The following is a 17,682-nucleotide window of genomic DNA, read 5'->3' as shown; positions in this document are numbered from 1 at the left end:
GCAGTTGTGGCCATTTGGAGAGTAAACCGGCAGATAGAAGATCTGTCTCTCTCTCTCTCTCTCTCTCTCTCTCTCTCTCTCTCTCTCTCTCTCTCATTCTCCCTCTCTCTGTGTAACTTCCTTTTAAGTAAATAAATATTTATTTACTTGAAAGAGTTTCAGAGACAGGAGGAGAGACAGAGAGATCTTCCATCCACTGGTTCACTCCCCAAATGACCGCAACAGCCAGGCTGGGCCAGACTGAAGCCAGGAACCAGGAGTTTCTTCTGGATGGGTGCAGGGGCCCAAACATTTGGGCCATCCTCCACTGCCTTCCCAGGAGCATCAGCAGGAAGCTCAACTGGAAGTGGAGCTTGAACAGGCGCCCATATGTGATGCTATTATTTCAGGCTATGGCTTTATTCACTGCACAACACTGGCTCAATGAATCTTTTTTTTTTTTTTTTAAGGTTTGCTGATTAAATTGATTCTTGAAAAAAATGAGAAGCAAAAAATAAAAATATGTAACAGGAATAGAGAGATCTGTCTTCTTTGGTAAAAGGGAGCAAAAGAATTAGATTTCTGACTACCACAAGGTCTGCAGAGAGAAAGCCTGGATCAGCCGTCCCAGGAATTCAACCGATTCAGTAATATCTCTGGGTCAGCAGTTCCTCTCTTGCCATTTACTCTCCTAGTATGATTGAATTAATAAGATTTAGTGCCATGTCTGGTTCAAAAGAAACTGAGAAAATTGTATTTTTAAAGCCCATTTGGTTGTGATATAATAAATATTACCTTTTCTATGTATCTCTGGGTTTGTTATTTTTGGTAGTTTTTCCTGTAAAGGATTTTGGTATCTATGTTCATGAAAAACATTGTTCTCTAGTTTTCTATTCTTGGAATATCCTTGACTTCATCAGATTAATAATATCTCAAAATTAACTGGGAAGTAGTTGCACCTTTATTTTCTGAAAGAGTTTGTGTGGGGTTGAAATCATTTTAGACCTGAACATTGTTAACATTCGCCAATGAAACCATTGAGGCCTTGAGGTTTCTTTGTAGAACGATTCTTCATTGTAACTTTAATTTTGTGAATAAATACAAAGCTATTTAGGCTTTTTATTTTGGAAATTTTTCTTTTAGGAAAATTGACCATTTCACCTAAGTTGTAAGTTGACATATATTGATGATTTTTGTTTATTTCTTTTCATTTTATTTGGAAGGGAGAGAGAAAGAGAAACACAGGCAGAGAAAGAGATCTTCCATTTGGTTGTTCAATTGCCAAATGTCCACAACAGCTGGAGCTGGGCCAGGCCAAATCCAGGAGACCAGAATTCAGTCCAGGTCTTCTATGTGGTTGGAAGGGACCCAAGTACTTGAGCCACCACCTGCTACATCCTGGGGTGCACATTAGTAGGGAGCTGGAATCGGGAGCATTCCAAAACAGCATTTTTAAAAAATATTTACTTTTTATTTATTTGAAAGCAGAGCTATAGAGAGGAAGGGGGGGTGGAGAAAGACAGAGAAGAGAGAGTGTGTATGAGAGGCAGAGAGAGAGATCTTCAGCCAGGGTTGGGCCAGGCTGAAGCCAGAAGCCATAAACTCCACCTAGGTCTGCTATGTGGATGTGAGGAACACAGATACTTGAAGCATCACCTGCTGTCTCCCAGAGGGTGCATGAGGAGGAAGCTACACAGGAAGTGGATGTGGGACTAAATCCCAGGCACTCTGATCCGGGATGTGGTGTCCCACGTGGAAGCTTAACCCACTGCATCATGTCCCCTGCCCTGGGTACCTGTTTTCTATTGGATTTATTTCCATTTCTTTACTGACTTCTCCTTCTATACGTATTCAATTTGCTTCACTTTTCCAAGATGCTTAATTTTCATCCCATTTAAAATATTTTCTTTTATCTGTCATTTTTTTCTTGGAGACTTTTCAATAGTTCTTTCTCCTCCAGTCTCACTGTATCTCATGCAACAAGCTTTTTCTTCTGTTCATTCATTTGTTTAACAAATATTTGTTGATCACCTACTACAAGATGTGAAGGACTGTACTAGTAACTTGTGTAACATGAGTGAGTAATAATATCCATGCCCACACACAGTGTATATTCTAGTGGAAGTTATAATTTTATACTCTGACTTTAATTTATCCTTAACAAGTCCTTTTTTTAAAAAAGATTTATTATTTGAAAGGCAGAGTTACAGAGACAGTGAGAGGCAGAGAGGATCTTCCATCCACTAGTTTACTCTCAAAATGGCCAAAATGGCCAGGGCTGGACCAGGCCCAAACCAGGAGCCAGGAGCTTCCTCCAGGTCTCCCACATAGGTGACAGGGGCCCAAGCACTTGGGCCATCTTCCATTGCTTTTCCCAGGCCATTAGCAAGGAGGGAGCTGGATGCAAAGGGTACAGCTGGGATGCAAACTGGCACCCATATGGAATGCTGGCATCACAGGCAGCAGCTTTTCCTGCTGTACCACAATGCTGGACTCCACTCTAAATTTTAAATAATGCATTTAAAAGCAAACAAAAAATGAGTACCTGATAAGAGATTAATGTCTGGAATATATTAAGAACTGCAACTGAGTAACATTAATATGTTTCCTGAATGAGCAATTTAAAATGTATGGGATTGGCATGCACATTGTGGCACAGTGGGCTAAGTCACTGCTTGGGAGGCCCTCATCACACATTGGAGTGACAGTCTGAGTCCCAGCTCCTCTTCCTTTGATACAGCCTCCTACTGATGCACATGGGAGGCAGCCAACAAGGGTCCAAGTACTGGATTCTTGCCATCCACATGTGAAAACTAGATGGAGTTTCCATTCTTGCTCCTGGCTTTGGTCTGATCCAATCTTGGCTGTTTTGAGCATCTGGGGAATGAACCAGCAGATGGAAGATTCTCTCTCTCTCTCTCACTCAATCTGTCTCTGTTTCCACCTTCTCTCTGTCAATCTGCCTTTCAAATAAATAAATAAACTTTAAAAATATGTATAAGTTTGTGCAAATAGAATTAATTGATGCTACATTGTTATTATTTTTTAAAGATTTATTTATTTCAAAGGCAGAGTTATAGAGAGACAGACGGACAGAGACAGAGAAGAGATCTTCCATTTACTAATTTACTCCCCAAGTGGTCTCAAAGGCCAGGGCAGGGCCAGGCCAGAGCCAGGAGCTTCACTTAGGTCTCTACATGGGTGCAAGGGTCCTTGGGCCATTGCTTTCCCAGGCCATAAGCAGGGAACTGGACCAGAAGTGGAGCAGCCAGGATTCCAACAGGTGCCTATATGGAATGTGGATGTCTCAAGGGATGGCTTAACCCACTATGCCACAATGCTGCCTCCTGATGCTACATTATTATCAGCACTGAATTAATACAACTTTTCCAGACATTTTATTCAGTAGTTTTTTTTCCCCTTTCTTTGATCCCTGTACTTTACCCTCATTATGCTTCAGTCTGATGACCCTATAGCTACTCCAGGAGATCTTCTGAGTGCTTTCTGTTAAATTCATGGTGTGTCCGTTACTCTCACAGCAATTCAAGGAATATATTACTATTTCTATGTTATTAGGTGAGGAAACTCAGGCTCAGAGAAATTGAATTACTTGCTCACTGTCAGTCACTGCTGAAATAGAAATTTAAATTGAGGGCAGGCTGTCTCAGGAGTCTCTTCAACTCCACTGGCAAGCTCCACCTTATGTTGTTTATCAGTCTCTTCCTGAAATCTCAACTCTCAGATGAAACAGGAAGAGAAGATGTAAAATTCACATCACTGGGCCGGTGCCATGGCTCACTAAGCTAATCCTTTGCCTGCAGCACCAGCACCCCGGGTTCTAGTCCCCGTTGCTCCTCTTCCACTCCAGCTCTCTGCTGTGGCCTGGGAAGGTAGTCGAGGATGGCCCAAGTGCTTGGGCCCTGCACCCCATGGGAGACCAGGAGAAGCACCTGGCTCCTGGCTTCGGATCAGAGCAGCGCGCCGGCCATAGTGGCCATTTTGGGGGTGAACCAATGGAAGGAAGACCTTTCTCTCTCTCTCTGTCTCTCTCTCACTGTCTAACTCTGCCTGTCAAAAAAAAATTTTTTTTTTCCCACATCACTGAAGAGCTACCCTAAGCAAGGGAGGAGAAGAAATTATGCACACAGAGCTTCATGTTAATTAAGAATCTTTCTTTTTTTTAAAGATTTATTTTATTTATTTGAAAGAGGGTGAGAGAGAGAGAGAGAGAGAGAGAGAGAGAGAGAGAGAGAGAGGGAGAGAGAGAGAGAGAGATCAGTCTTCCATCCACTGGTTTACTCCCCAAATGTCCACAACGATCGGAGCTGAAGCCAGGAGCCAGGAGCTTCTTCCAAGTCTCCCATGTGGGTGCAGGGGCCTAATGACCTAGACCACCCTCAGCTGTTTTCCCAGGTGCATTAGCAGGGAGCTGGATTGGAAGTGAAGCAGCCAAAACTCGAACCGCTACCTGTATGGGATGCCAGTACTGTAGGCCACAACTTTAACCCACTATGCCACAGCGCTGGCCCCAATTAAGAATCTTAAAATCTTTCTCTTTTTATAGAAGAGCTGGGTTCAAGTCCTAGCTCTGCTTCTGATTCCAGCTTCCTGCTAATGTGCACCCTGGGAGGCAGCAGGTGAGGGCTCAGTGCCTGGGTCCCTGGCACCCGTGCCAGAGATCCAAACTGAGTTCCAGGCTCTTGGGTTCAGACTGGTTCAGCCCTGCTTGTAGGTTTTTGGAGAGTAAATCAGCAGGTGGAAGCTATTCCTCTGCCTATCTGTCTGTGACTCTGTGTGTCTGTGTCTGTGCTTTTCAAATGAAATGAAAATAAATAAGTACAGTTTTACAAAAAAATCTTTCTCTGATTTGGCCATTGTTTTTACATACAATATTTCCTATTGTCCTTTGTTTCTGAGTTTACATCATATCTTGAACAGTTCAATAGTTTATTTCAATTAATGCTTTCTTGTTTCTCGTCTGTAGTTTCACTTTTTGCTTTATTCTGATAGGATGAATGCTTTGCTTTTTCGTCACGCTCAGACAGAATTCTGCTTGCTTTGGGAACTCCCCACTGTCTTTCATGCACTGCCTACCCGGGGCCCGAGTCAAGTAACTATTCATGCTGGTTCCCAGAATACAACCCAACTTTGTTCTGAGCCGATAAACTGACTGCAATCAGCACTTTGGCATTACTCTATCCTTACTACTTCCTGCTTTGTAGGTGCACTGTTGTGGCACATGCCCCAGACAGGATCAAATGCCTGACATAGAAGAAAATGTGGAGCACTCTCTCCATACCAGACCTAGAGTCCTGGATCTGTATTAGTTGTCCATGTATCAGGAAAAGAGGGACCCAGCCTTCTTATTCCAGAATTTTCAAGGAATGCAAGACAGATGGTGGCTTATGAAGCTATCTTCAAGGAGTCCACAATATAGTCTGATAGTGGGTGGAAAACATCACTTTGACCTTTCTTCACCCTTGTTAATTCAACAAAATTCATTTGCTAATTTTGATCACCTCTGTTCTTCCATGTGAACCTTTTAGTACAGTGGGACAGGCAGACAAAGTTATGAGAAAATACAGTCACAATGGGAGAATATGGGAGGTGTCTTTAATCTAGTTTGGGGTAGGAATGAGTAGGGGAAGGTGATGCCTGAGTTGAGGCTTGGAGGCCAAATAAGAGTAATCAGGTGAAGAAAGGCTAAAGGTATCCTAAAAAGAGCAGATTCCCAAAATAATTCAGAAGGAAGCAAGAGGTGACACAATAGCCAGAGAGCAGTAACAAGGACTTGAAGGATGTTAGGGAGAGGAGGTGAGGAGCCCTTTGGTTACAGGGCGGTAGGTGAGTTGGAAGTGTGTGAGAACAGACTCAGGAAGACCAGTTAGGAGGCTGTTGAATAATCCAACCTGTGAAAGGAAGCCCTTCCACAGGACTCACCTGCTGCTGATGAGTGGGGGGTCTTCAGGGAGAAATCTAGGGCAAATTGGCCTCTATCAGAAACCGTGAGTATTCCAAGGCCAGTGGTTCCACACTTGCAGCCCGTAGCCACTCACTGACTAGGAGTTCAAAACGTGACTGTGGTGGGGCTGGCAATGTGGGGCAGGGGATAATCCATTGCCTCAGATGCCCACCTCCCATGTCAGAGTGCTGGGTTTAGGTCCCAGCTCCTCTGCTCTCTGATCAGCTTCCTGCTAAAGCATTTGGGAAGGAAGCAGATGATGGCCCAAGTACGTGGGTTTCTGTCTACCTGGGTGGAACTCCTGCAGGCAGCGGCTTAACCCTCTAGACCACAACCACATCCCGAAGATTCTTTGCTCTTTCTTGCAAGACTTGATAGCTCCCTGGTATGCTATATGAAGTAACCTGTTGGTGAGTTTATTAGGACAAGATTAACTCAGCTGTATTTGACATGTAACCTAGAATAAGGTAAAATCTTTGTGTTTTATACTAGTTGATGTAATAACCCTGATGTTAAAATACATCTCTATCTCTCTCTCTCTCTCTCCCTCCCTCTACCCTCTCCCTCTTTCTCTCTCTGTAACTCTGCCTTTCAAATAAATACATAAATCTTAAAAAAAAAGCAAAACACCTCAAAATTTAGAAATAACCAAAGCCCAGGACCAAAGTGACTGCTGTGAAAGCTTACAATCCAGGCCTTAACTCCTGAACGTGAGAGCGAGAACAAACAAACAAGAACATGTAACCATCAAAACTCGTACTGAGGTCATTAACCACAGACTGTCGTAGAAACATAGCGTAAGTGAGGACAGAGTGCAGATAGAGAGGAAAAAGAAAACAAAAGGCTCTCTGGTTTAGCTTCTCCAGGGTGTCAATCAATCTCCATCACTTGACCAGGAGGCATCGGCTGTAAGCCACAGGATCACTCGCTCTTTTCGATCCTCTGCAACAGCTGCATCTCCTTGGCCTTCTCCTGGTCCTTCTTGAACTTTCTGGCCACTCTGCCCTCGACTGTCTCGTTGAGGCTCTGAGGTGTTGGGGGCACTCTCCACCATGGCCTCCACCTGCATTTTTATCTGGATGAGCATTCTGTCCACATCCCACAGATTGCCCCTCTTCTGCCGGTACACGTGCCAGTGCTCGTGGATCAGCTACTTGATGTCTGAGCAGGACTAGGATCTGCTTGAAACCTACCCCAGGCTCCAACACCTCCAGTTCCTCTGGTTCCGCCAGCTCTGTGACGTCCAGGGGCCACATCTTTTCCTGCAGCTTTGGAACCGTGGAATTGAAGTGAGCAGAGAAACAGCAAACAAATGGAATCCCGGCTGTCAACCAGCTCTCTGCCAATATGTGCAATCATTATGTATCAACAATGAAAAAGATGGGCCCATTCCTCATTGCAACATTGATATCCCATGAGTGCCACTTGGAGTCCTGGCTTCTCTGCTTCCAATCCAGCTAATCATCTGGGAAAGCAGTGGAGGATGGCCCAGGAACTTGGGCCTTTGCTCCTGTCTGAGAGATTGAGATGGAGTTCCAGCCTCCTGGTTTTGGCCTGCTCCAGTCCTAGATATTACATCCATTTGGGGAGTGAACCAGTAGTTGGAAGATCTCTATCTCTCCAACTCTGCCTTTCAAATAAATAAAATATGTCTTTTTCTTAAAGAAAGAGAGAGAGAGAGAGAGAGAGAGAGAGAGGAAGGGAGGAAGGAAGGAAGGAAGGAAGGAAAGAAGAGAAAAAGAAAGAGAAGGCATGAATTCCTAAGCCAGCAAAGTTGTTGCAATTTTGTGAATACCTCACCTTGGGGCTTTTCACTGCTCTGTTTCCCTTCTCCCTACCTCCATACCTGTTCATGACCGTGTAGAATCCCATAATCTATCCATCAAATGCAACTTGCTTCATGTAATTGACCAAACTTTCATTTCCATGATTCTCAGCATGAAGTCTCTTAAAGATTTCAAATAACTTTGTGTGTAGAGTTGACATTCAATTAATTTGGCACAAGAGTAAATTTACAGTCCTACCTGTTACTCTAGACTAATCACAAATCATTTAATTGTTGAGCACTTCCAGCTCTGCAGCGCACTCTAGAAACTTGCTTAAGTCCTAATTAACTATATTTCCACTTATTTTGCCTTAGAAATAGTTTATTTAATAAAAACACTCATGGAGGGGAGGCATTTGGTACAGCAGTTGAGGTGTCACCTGCATCTCTCTCTCTCTTCCAAAGAAATAAGTAAAAAAAAAAATTAAAAATCACTCATATGGCACTATGTGTCAGGTATATTTTAAGGACTTTACAAATAATCCTCTGAACCATAATCTGATGTAAGTTCTAATATTACCATTCCATTTATAGAGGATAAAAATGAGGTACTTTGGAGGGTTTTACAGCTAGTAAGTGACTGGAGTAATTTGAATTCAGGAGGGCTGAATTCATTCTAAGGTATGTGCTCTTGACCACAATTGTGTATGGCCCCTCTGTCTTCCAGTAGATGGTAGAAGCACCAAGCTCTGCAAATTGTTTTACTGAATTGTAGTCGGGAGATGCAGTAGGGGCAAGAATGCAACTATGAAAAGACACAGCTGTTGCTCTCTAAGAGTCTATCAGTTATTTGTTGGGCACAACCAATCACAGCACTGTGACTGCAACCAACAGTCATTTGCTTGCTCACCATTCTGCCATCTGGTGTGGACTCAGGCATTTGCAGTCAGCTGGTGGCTTGATCAGACCTAGAGCAAGGGTGGGGAAATTTTTTCCTGCCAAGGGCCATTTGGATAGTGATAACATTCTTTCTTGACCATACAAAATTATCAACTTAAAAATTAGCCTGCTATAGATTGAATTTTCCCTGCAGTTGCCTTGGCAGGGCCAGGCCAAAGGATTTTTCAGGCCTTACACAGCTCCTGGGCCAGATATTCCCCACCCCCTGTTCTAGAGGATCTGGTACTGGATGGTCTCACTCGTGTCTGGCGTCTCAGCCGGAATGTCTGGCACAGCTGGGGACTGGTAGACCTCTCTATTCACCTTTCATCCTTAAGGCAGCTAGCTTGGGTTTCCCTTCATGGGAAAAAGAACAGAAGAAGCAGCAAGTCTTCTTAAGTCTGAGGCTTGGAACTTTCCCAACATCACTTTCACTATGTTCTTCTTGTCCAGGCAAGTCAGCAGACCAGCCCAGGTTCAAAGTGTCAGATGATTACATCATGACTTGAATTCAGGGGCCTGAATGTTGTTCACTAGGAATCTTGTTTTGTTTTGTTTTGTAATTTATTTATTTGAAAGGCAGAGTTACAGAGAGGCAGAGGCAGGGGGGGAGGGAGGGGGAGAGAGAGAGAGAGAGAGAGAGGGATCTTAACATCTACTGGTTCACTCCCCAGATGGCCACAACAGCTGGAGCTATGCTGATCCGAAGCCAGGAGTCAGGAGCCTCTTCTGGGTCTTCCATGCAGGTGCAGGGGCCCAAGCACTTGGGACATCCATATTGGATGCTGGCATTGCAGGTGGCGGCTTAACCCTCTGTGCCACAGCGCTGGCCCCAGGAACCTTTTAATAACAATCTACATTAGGAAGTTAACAGTTTCTTTTTTTAAAAAAGCTTTATTTATTTGATAGGCAGAGTGAAAGGGGAAGAAAGAGAGAGAATTAATGAAAGAAATCTTCCAACCACTGGTTTACTCCCCAAATGGCCACAACAGCCTGAGCTGGGCCAGGCTGAAGGCAGGAGCCTGGAATCTGGGTCTCCCACTTAAATGGAAGAGGCCCAACTGCTTAGCTACCATCTACTGCTTTCCTAGGTGCATTAATAGAGAGGTGAATCAGCAACAGAGCATCTGAGACTCAAACCAGCACTGTGATATGGGATACTGTAGTTGCAAGTGACAGCTTAACCCACTGCACCATAATACCAGCCCCAAGAAGCTAACAGCTGGGGCCAGAGCTGTGCTATAGTGGGTAAAGCCACCACCTGCAGTGCCGGCATCCCATATGGGCACCGGTTCGAATCCCAGCTGCTCCACTTCCAATCCAACTTCCTGCTAATGTGCATGGGAAAGCAGTGAAGATGACCCAAGTCCCTGGGCCCTGCACTCACTTGAGAGACTTGGAAGAAGCTCCTGGCTCCTGGCTTCAGCTCCAGCCATTGCAGCCATTTGGGAAGTGAACCAGCAGATGGAAGACATCTCTCTCTCTGCCTCTGCCGCTAACTCTGCCTTTCAAATAAATAAATAAATCTTAAAAAAAAAAAAGCCAACAGTTTTAGTGTCATGGCATATAGGGTCATCATAGAGGTGAGTGACAGTGCAGTAGGTAGGTAGGGGAAGAAACCTTTGACTTGGTTGAGAGGGAGCAAGGATGACATCATGCAAGCAGCATCAGCACTGGCCCTGAGACTAGGAAGACGGGTCACATTTGGAGGTTAACTTGCTGGGTAGTCAATAGGGAGTGGGGAAAGGAAGGGACATTCCAGAAGGAAAGGACAGCAGGTTCATAGTACAAGAAAGCTGTTTGTACTGGGGTCATAGCAAACAGTTCTGAATGATTAGAGTGAATGACACTTGGGGAAAGTGTGGGTGAGCAAATTGAAGGAGGAGGCTGAACCAGGGCGAGACGCGTCATGAGTGCTTGCTAAGAAGTTTCCAAATGATTCTCTTAGGTAATAGAAAGTCATTGAGAAAGTTTGATCAGGGCAAGCCTACCACCTGCTCTATGTGTTTGAAAGTCACTTCAACAGTCCTGGAGCCGGCGGATGAGACAGAAATCAGGAAGACTATTGCAGAATACCGGGTTTGGGAAGATGTCACCCAAGAAGATAAATGGCACAGGAAGCAGAGAAAGGAAAAACGGTTCCAGAAATACTCATGAGATAGAATAAACAGGATTTGACAGTTGAAGGAAAAACAATATAGGACGACTCCCAGGTTTCTGACTTTGGCTACAGGCAATAGAGAGTGGAGACCATTGGATATACAATATACACCCTTTCATGAGAGAGGATCGGACTCAAGATACAAACACAGAATTCATTAGCAAATTGGTGACAGTAAGACATCATAAAATTTACCAGAGAGGAGCTGGCGCTGTGGCGGAGCAGATAAAGTTGCAGCCTGCAGTGCCAGCATCCCATATGGGTGCCGTTTCTAGTCCGTGCTGCTCTTCTTCCGATCCAGATCTCTACTATGGCCTGAGAAAGCAGTAGAAGATGGCCCAAGTCCTTGAGTCCTTGCACCCATGTGGGAGACCCAGAAGAAGTGCCTGGCTCCTGGCTTCGGATCGGCGCAGCTCCAGCCATTGCGGCCATCTGGGGAGTGAACCAGTGGATGGAAGACCTCTCTCTTTGTCTCTACCTCTCTCTGTAACTCTGTCTTGCAAATAGATAAAATAAATCTTTAAAAAAATTTACCAGAGAAAATGCATAGTCTGAAGGGAAGGAGGCTGGCAGGGGAGATCCATTTAACGGGTGTGAAGTGGAAGAAAAATCCATGGTGGAAACTTAAAAGAAGTGCTGGCGCCCCACAAGTCACAGGAGGGAAGTCTTTTTTTTTTTTTTTTTAGGATTTATTTATTTATTTATTTGAAAGGTAGAGTTACAGACGGAGATGGGAAGAGACAGAGAGAAACGTCTTCTATCTGCTGGTTCACTCCCCAGATGGCTGCAACAGCTGGAGCTGAGCTGATCCGAAGCCAGGAATCAGCAGCTTCATCTGGGTCTCTCACATGGGTGCAAGGGCCCAAGGACTTGGGCTATCTTCTACTGCTTTCCCAGGCCACAGCAGAGAGCTGGATTGGAAGAGGAGCAGCCAGGACTTGAACTGGCACCCATATGGGATGCCAGTACCACAGGTGGAGGTTTAGCCTATTACACCACAGTGCCGACCCCATGGGAGGTGGTACTTTCTAAGACATTCACAACAGTAACTATGGAATTTGACAGTTGATCACTGGTGACCACATTGAGAGTAGGGTTTTTTTTTTTATTGTTAAAAAATATTTTTATATTTATTTGACAGAATTACAGAGAGAGGGAGAGACAGAGATTTTCTACCCAATGATTCACTCTTCACATAGTTGCAATGGCCAGCTTGGCCAGGCTGAAGCCAGGAGCTAGGAGCGTCTTCCAAGTCTTCCACAAGGGTAGCAGGTGACCAAGCACTTGGGCCATCTTCCAGGCGCATTAGCAGGGAACTGGGTCAGAAGTGAAGCAGCCAGGTCATAACCCGGAGCCCACATGGGCAGGCTCCACCTGCTAGACCACAAGGCTGGCCCCTGAGAGCAGCTTTAGAAGCAGTTAAGGTGGCAATATCCTGACTGCTTCAGAGAGGAGAATCCTGGAGGAGAATTCTTATAAGTGTCATGATGGGGGAGGGAGAGTTGCTGGGAGTTAATGAAATCGTTAACAGAAAGCAAAGTGACTTACTGAGGGGGAAATGCGTGGGCTTGAAAAGCGTGTAGGGAGGGAAGGCTTGTAATATCTACACTGAGACAGAAAAATATTTTTTTAAAGATTTATTTATTTGAAAGGCAGAGTTACAGAGAGGCAGAAGCAGAGAGAGAAAGGTCTTCCATCCGCTGGTTCATTCCCAAGATGGCTGCAATGGCCAGAGCTGCACTGATCTGAAGCCAGGAGCCAGGAGCTTCTTCCAGGTCTCCCACGCGGGTACGGGGGCCCAAGTGCTTGAGCCATCTTCTACTGCTTTCCCAGGCCATAGCAGAGAGCGGGATCGGAAGTGGAGCAGCTGGGTCTCGAACCGGCGTACATTTGGGATGCCAGCACTGCAGGCGGCAGCTTTACCCATTACGCCACTGGCCCCCAGAAAAATCTTTTAACGCCATTTCCTATCAAGTTCCTGCTCAATATTCTTCTTTCATGTTAACCTTTGTGAAAAATTTGTCTTTTCATTGTTTATCCCCTTCTCTCCTTAAAACCACTTTCATTGTAGTTTGGGATTTGTTTCTATAAAACAATGACTTTCAGAAAACCACCCTTGGGGCTGGCACTATGGCTGGCAGCACAGTGGGTTAACGCCCTGGCCTGAAGCTCCTGCATCCCATATGGGCGCTGGTTCAAGACCCGGCTGCTCTACTTCCTATCCAGCTCTCTGCTATGGCCTGGGAAAGCAGTAGAAGGTGGCCCAAGTCCTTGGGCCCCTACACCCGTGTTGAAGACCCAGAAGAAGCTCCTGGCTTCTGCTCAGCGCAGCTCCAGCCATTGCGGTCAATTGGGGAGTGAACCTTCTGATGGAAGACCTCTCTCTGCCTCTCTTCTGTCTGTGTAACTCTTTCAAATAAATAAATAAATAAATAAATAAATAAATCTTTTTAAAAAATCAGCCTGGGGCCAGCTGCTGTGGTGTAGCAGGTAAAGCCACCGCCTGCAGAGCCGGCATCCCATCTGGGTGCTGGTTCAAGCCACGGCTGCTCCACTTCCAATCCAGCTCTCTGCTATGGCCTGAGAAAACAGTAGAAGATGGTCCAAGTTCTTGGGCCCCTGCACCCACGTGGGAGACCCGGGAGAAGCTCCTGGCTCCTGGCTTCAGATCGGCACAGCTCTGGCTGTTGTGGCCAATTTGGAGTGAACCATTGATGGAAGACCTCCCTTTCTCTCTCTGCCTCTTCTCTCTCTGTGTAACTCTGATTTTCAAATAAACAAACAAAAAAATCTTTAAAAAACAAAATCACCCATGGCTTTTGTGCGTCTAAGTACCTGATATTATTTATTCAAAAGAATGAATATCTTACTAGTCACAACAACATATTCCATATGTTTGTCTAAATTATTTGCTCCTCAATTCCCACAATGAAATGTAAATGTAAACCCTGTTTCCTTCCAATCTCATGGAGGTGTTGGTGAGTGGATAATGTGACATTGTAAGGCATGGAGAACATCTCAGATATGAGTGGCTACAGCTGTACTATCTTCCCAGTATGATTGTTGCAGGAACTAAATGAGACAAAGCATGTACATAGCTAATAAGTACCTGGCATATGGTAGTTACATTTAGGTTTTAAAATTAACAAGCTAAAACTTAAGTGCGTGAACAAGCCGGGGGCAGGCACTGGGCAGCAGGTTAAGCTGTGCTTGGAACACCCAGATTCCACACTGGAATGCTCATTTGATTCCCAGTTACTCTGCTGCTGACCCCGCTGCCAGGAAGCAACAGACGGTGACTCAAGTACTTGGGTCCCTGTCACTCACATGGGAGATGTAGATGGAATTCTGGGCTCCTGGCTTTCTGCTGGCCCAGCTCTGGCTACTGCAGGCAGTTGGGGAGTGGCTTGCTCTCTTTCCCTCTGCCTTTCAAACAAATAAATCAATCTTTTTATTTATTTTTATTTATTTTTTTATTTTTTTGACAGGTAGAGTGGACAGTGAGAGAGAGAGAGTCAGAGAGAAAGGTCTTCCTTTTTGCCGTTGGTTCACCCAATGGCCACTGCGGCCAGCACGCTGCGGCCGGTGCACCGTGCTGATCCCAAGGCAGGAGCCAGGTGCTTCTCCTGGTCTCCCAGAGGGTGCAGGGCCCAAGCACTTGGGCCATCCTCCACTGCACTCCCTGGCCACAGCAGAGAGCTGGCCTGGAAGAGGGGCAACCAGGACAGAATCTGGCGCCCCGACTGGGACTAGAACCTGGTGTGCCGGCGCCGCAAGGCGGAGGATTAGCCTGTTGAGCCACAGCGCCGGCCAAATAAATCAATCTTTAAGAAAAAAGGAGTCTAGCTATTTTAGGTACTCAGGTAGAAATAAACTTGATGACTAGGGTTGGAATTTGCATCAAAACAATCTGTGTCAGGGAATTGGTCATGCTACTGAAGCTGAGTGTTCATTATCCTGATTTTGCATATGTTTAAAAATTTCATAATAAAAATTATGATTTGAGAGTAGGCATTTTGGTGTTGTAGGTTAAGCTTCAGCTTGGGACATGATCCATCCCATATTGGAGTGCTGGTTCGAATCCCAGCAGCTCTGCTTCTGCTCCAACTCCCTCACCTCATGCGCCTGGAAAGCAGCTCAAGGACACGGGCCCCAGCCACCCATGTGGGAGATAAGGATGGAGTTTCTGGCTCTTGACTTCAGCCTAGCCCAGCGCCAACTGGTGCAGGCTTTTAGGAAATGGACCAGCAGGTGGAAGAACTCCGTTGCTTGCCATGCCTTTCAGGTAGGTGAAAATAAAAAAAATTTTAAAAATAAAAATTATGGTTTAACCTCATGCCAGTATGTTGACACAATGCACTTGGTAAAATGAGAGGTTATGGAAACTTGGGGTTTTTGTTTCTTTTTATTTATTTATTTGAAAGGCAGAGTTACGGAGAGAGGGTGGGGGGGGCAGAGACAGAGATCTTCCATCCGCTGGTTTACTCCCCAAATGGGCTCTAGGGCTGGGGCTGGGCCAGACCAGAAGGAAGCCAGGAGCCAGGAGCTTCTTCCAGGTCTCCCACGTGGGTGCAAGGGTCCAGATACCTGGGCCCCATCTTCTGCTTTCCCAGGCGCATTAGCAGGGAGCTGGGTCCGAAGTGGAGCAGCCGGGACTCCAGGGGTGGATTTACAGGCTGGACCACAAGGACTTGGTTTGCAATGGGCCACGTGGCTTTTTGCGGTGTAAACAACTCTCATTCCATGCCATTCCTCAAAGTACGGAAGGAACGCAAGGAAGATTTCACTTGAAGACGGTGCTTCGAATGTTTGGCTTTGATAATAGCACGAATAGCCGTCCTTTGAGCACCTAGCCCAGCGTACTTCTCCCACTTCGCCCAACCAGGCTCGTGACTACAAGTTCCAGGATGCATTGCGCGGCCCACTGCGCAGTAAGGACCCCGCGCCTCCGAACTGGTTGCCCTCGCCTCATTTGAACAGGGCTGAGCCCAGTGAGAAATCAAGGTTTGTGATCCAGAGCAGGCGTTTGAACGTTGCTTCCGCCTGGGCCGGCCAAGCACGTCCTGCTGGGCGGCCGGCGTTGTGCCTTTCTGTTCAGGCGGCGCCTCGGGCAGCCTCTCCTTCCTTGGGGCCTTCGTGCGGCGGGAGGGCTCCGTTAGTGCGCCTCCAAGATGGCGACGCTGTTGGCGGTAAATTCAGGTGAGTGTGGCCGGGCGGCCAGGAAGCGACGGGCGGGGACGATGACCCGCTCTTCAGACAGAGGCCCGGGCCATGAGGTTCCTCGGAGTCCGAGCCTCCCCTCGTGCGCGGTGCTACTTCCTTCTGGGCTCTGGGTCCCGAGTCCCGCCCCTTCCCGGTTTGAATGGCGCGCGTCCGCACCGTGGCTCTAGCCCTCGAGTTGGGCTTTGTGAGCCGAGGCGGCGGAGCTTGGTCGCCGGAACCAGTTGTGTGGACTTCGGCAGGCCCGAAGTCCCTCCCAGCCTCTCCCCCGCTTTGTGTCCGCGGCCCGGGGTGTGCGTCGAGTCCCCACGACGAGGCCGCAGGACCCGTGGTCTCTTACGGACTGGCCTCTCGGGTTGGCACCGGGGCCTCGCAGAGGGAGGGTTCCCGCCGGCAGCGAGGGCCTTGGGTCACGACGGTGGCTGGGAAGAGCGCGCCGCCGGCTCGGCCGAGGACTCCCGGGTCTGCGGCAGTGGCCTGGCCCTGCACGCCGCCCCGCCTTGGCCGCAGGTTTGCGTAGTGGGGTAGACTCCAGAGGACAGCGAAGGAGCGCTGAAGGGCCGGGGTTGGCCCTCCCTAGGGGTGTGAGCCCGGGGCCGTACTGCCCTCCAGGGGCGTTGGAAAGAGGTGAGCGCGCTTTGATTGCTTGGCACAATTCCCTGGTGCGCCGCTGGCTCCTGGTAGGCGGCTGAGGATGTCCGAAGCCCTGCAGTGGGTGGAGCCGTCCCGAAAACTTAGTTCAGGGTGTTCACGCCTTAATGGAGACGCCCGTGACTTCGTGGGCACTTGAAGAGACGGTCCGTGCGAGCAGCGCCTGCGGAGAATCTCACTGGACTCTTTGCTGGGTGCTGTCCGTGCACTTTGCGGGTGGCGGCGAGCGCTGATGGGTTCTACCGGTACAGAAACGCTGTAAGCTCCTTTGTAATAGTGAAGGCGTCTGTGTGCTGAGCACCCGTCCTGTCCTAGCCCTGGACCTAGGGTTGTGCTGGAAGTGGCGTATTCAGCCCCTTTTATACTCTTACGGTGTAGCTGCTACTCCATTTCACACATTCGGAAATACAGACTTCAGGACTTCAGGTGGGCATATAATTTCCTCAGTTAAATAGCGAATGATTCTAAGCCAGTCCTTGGTGCCTGAAGTACTGTGTACTACTGTTTAAGAACAGCCTATTTTAGATTTTACAGATCTGAGTGTTAGGAATGAAGTCACGTGCTTAATAATCCTGTCGCTCTCAAAGGTTGTGAACTTGCATGTTACCTGTGTGGTTATGTGCTTTTTTTTTTAAAATTTTGGCAACACCTATCCCAGATTAATCCTTAAAGGTGAATCACGGAAGGGGAAGAACAAATTGGCAGTCGCCGAACAGTTTACATTGTATTAAAAACCTTGTGACTGAAATGTTTCACTGGCAGTGTAGAAAGGAAACATTTTTAAAAGCCAAGAGCCTGGAGACTTTTTTTTTCAATTGAACCTCTTAGAGAAGCAACCTAAACATCATTGGAAGACAGATGAATGGATAAATAAAATGTGCTATGTAGATGCAGTGGAATATTGTGTAGCCTTAGAAGAAGGGAATCTTGTTACATGCTACCGTGTGGACGAGCCTTGCGGCCCATATGCTCAGTGAAATAGCTGGTCACAAAAGACAGGTGCTG

At 46.8% G+C, this 17,682-nt stretch overlaps 1 protein-coding gene across 2 annotated transcripts in view; it reads left to right on the top strand.

Moving 5' to 3' along the window:
- Positions 1-15,898: 15,898 nt before the first annotated feature.
- NUP205 (nucleoporin 205) overlaps positions 15,899-17,682 on the top strand; it is an 81,362-nt gene continuing 79,578 nt past the window's right edge. Inside the window, exon 1 of one of the 2 annotated variants that reach the window (XM_062195165.1) lies at positions 15,899-16,005. In XM_062195165.1, coding sequence (XP_062051149.1) covers positions 15,978-16,005 — 28 coding nt within the window. In that variant the 5' untranslated portion in view covers positions 15,899-15,977. Of the gene's footprint in view, positions 16,006-16,978; positions 17,104-17,682 lie in introns of those variants that run through there. The other variant, XM_062195197.1, reaches the window with a different exon arrangement.

This window comes from Lepus europaeus, chromosome 1 (assembly GCF_033115175.1).
Source record: "Lepus europaeus isolate LE1 chromosome 1, mLepTim1.pri, whole genome shotgun sequence".
Taxonomy (NCBI): Eukaryota; Metazoa; Chordata; class Mammalia; order Lagomorpha; family Leporidae; genus Lepus; species Lepus europaeus.
This window is presented reverse-complemented; position numbering and strand designations above follow the sequence as displayed.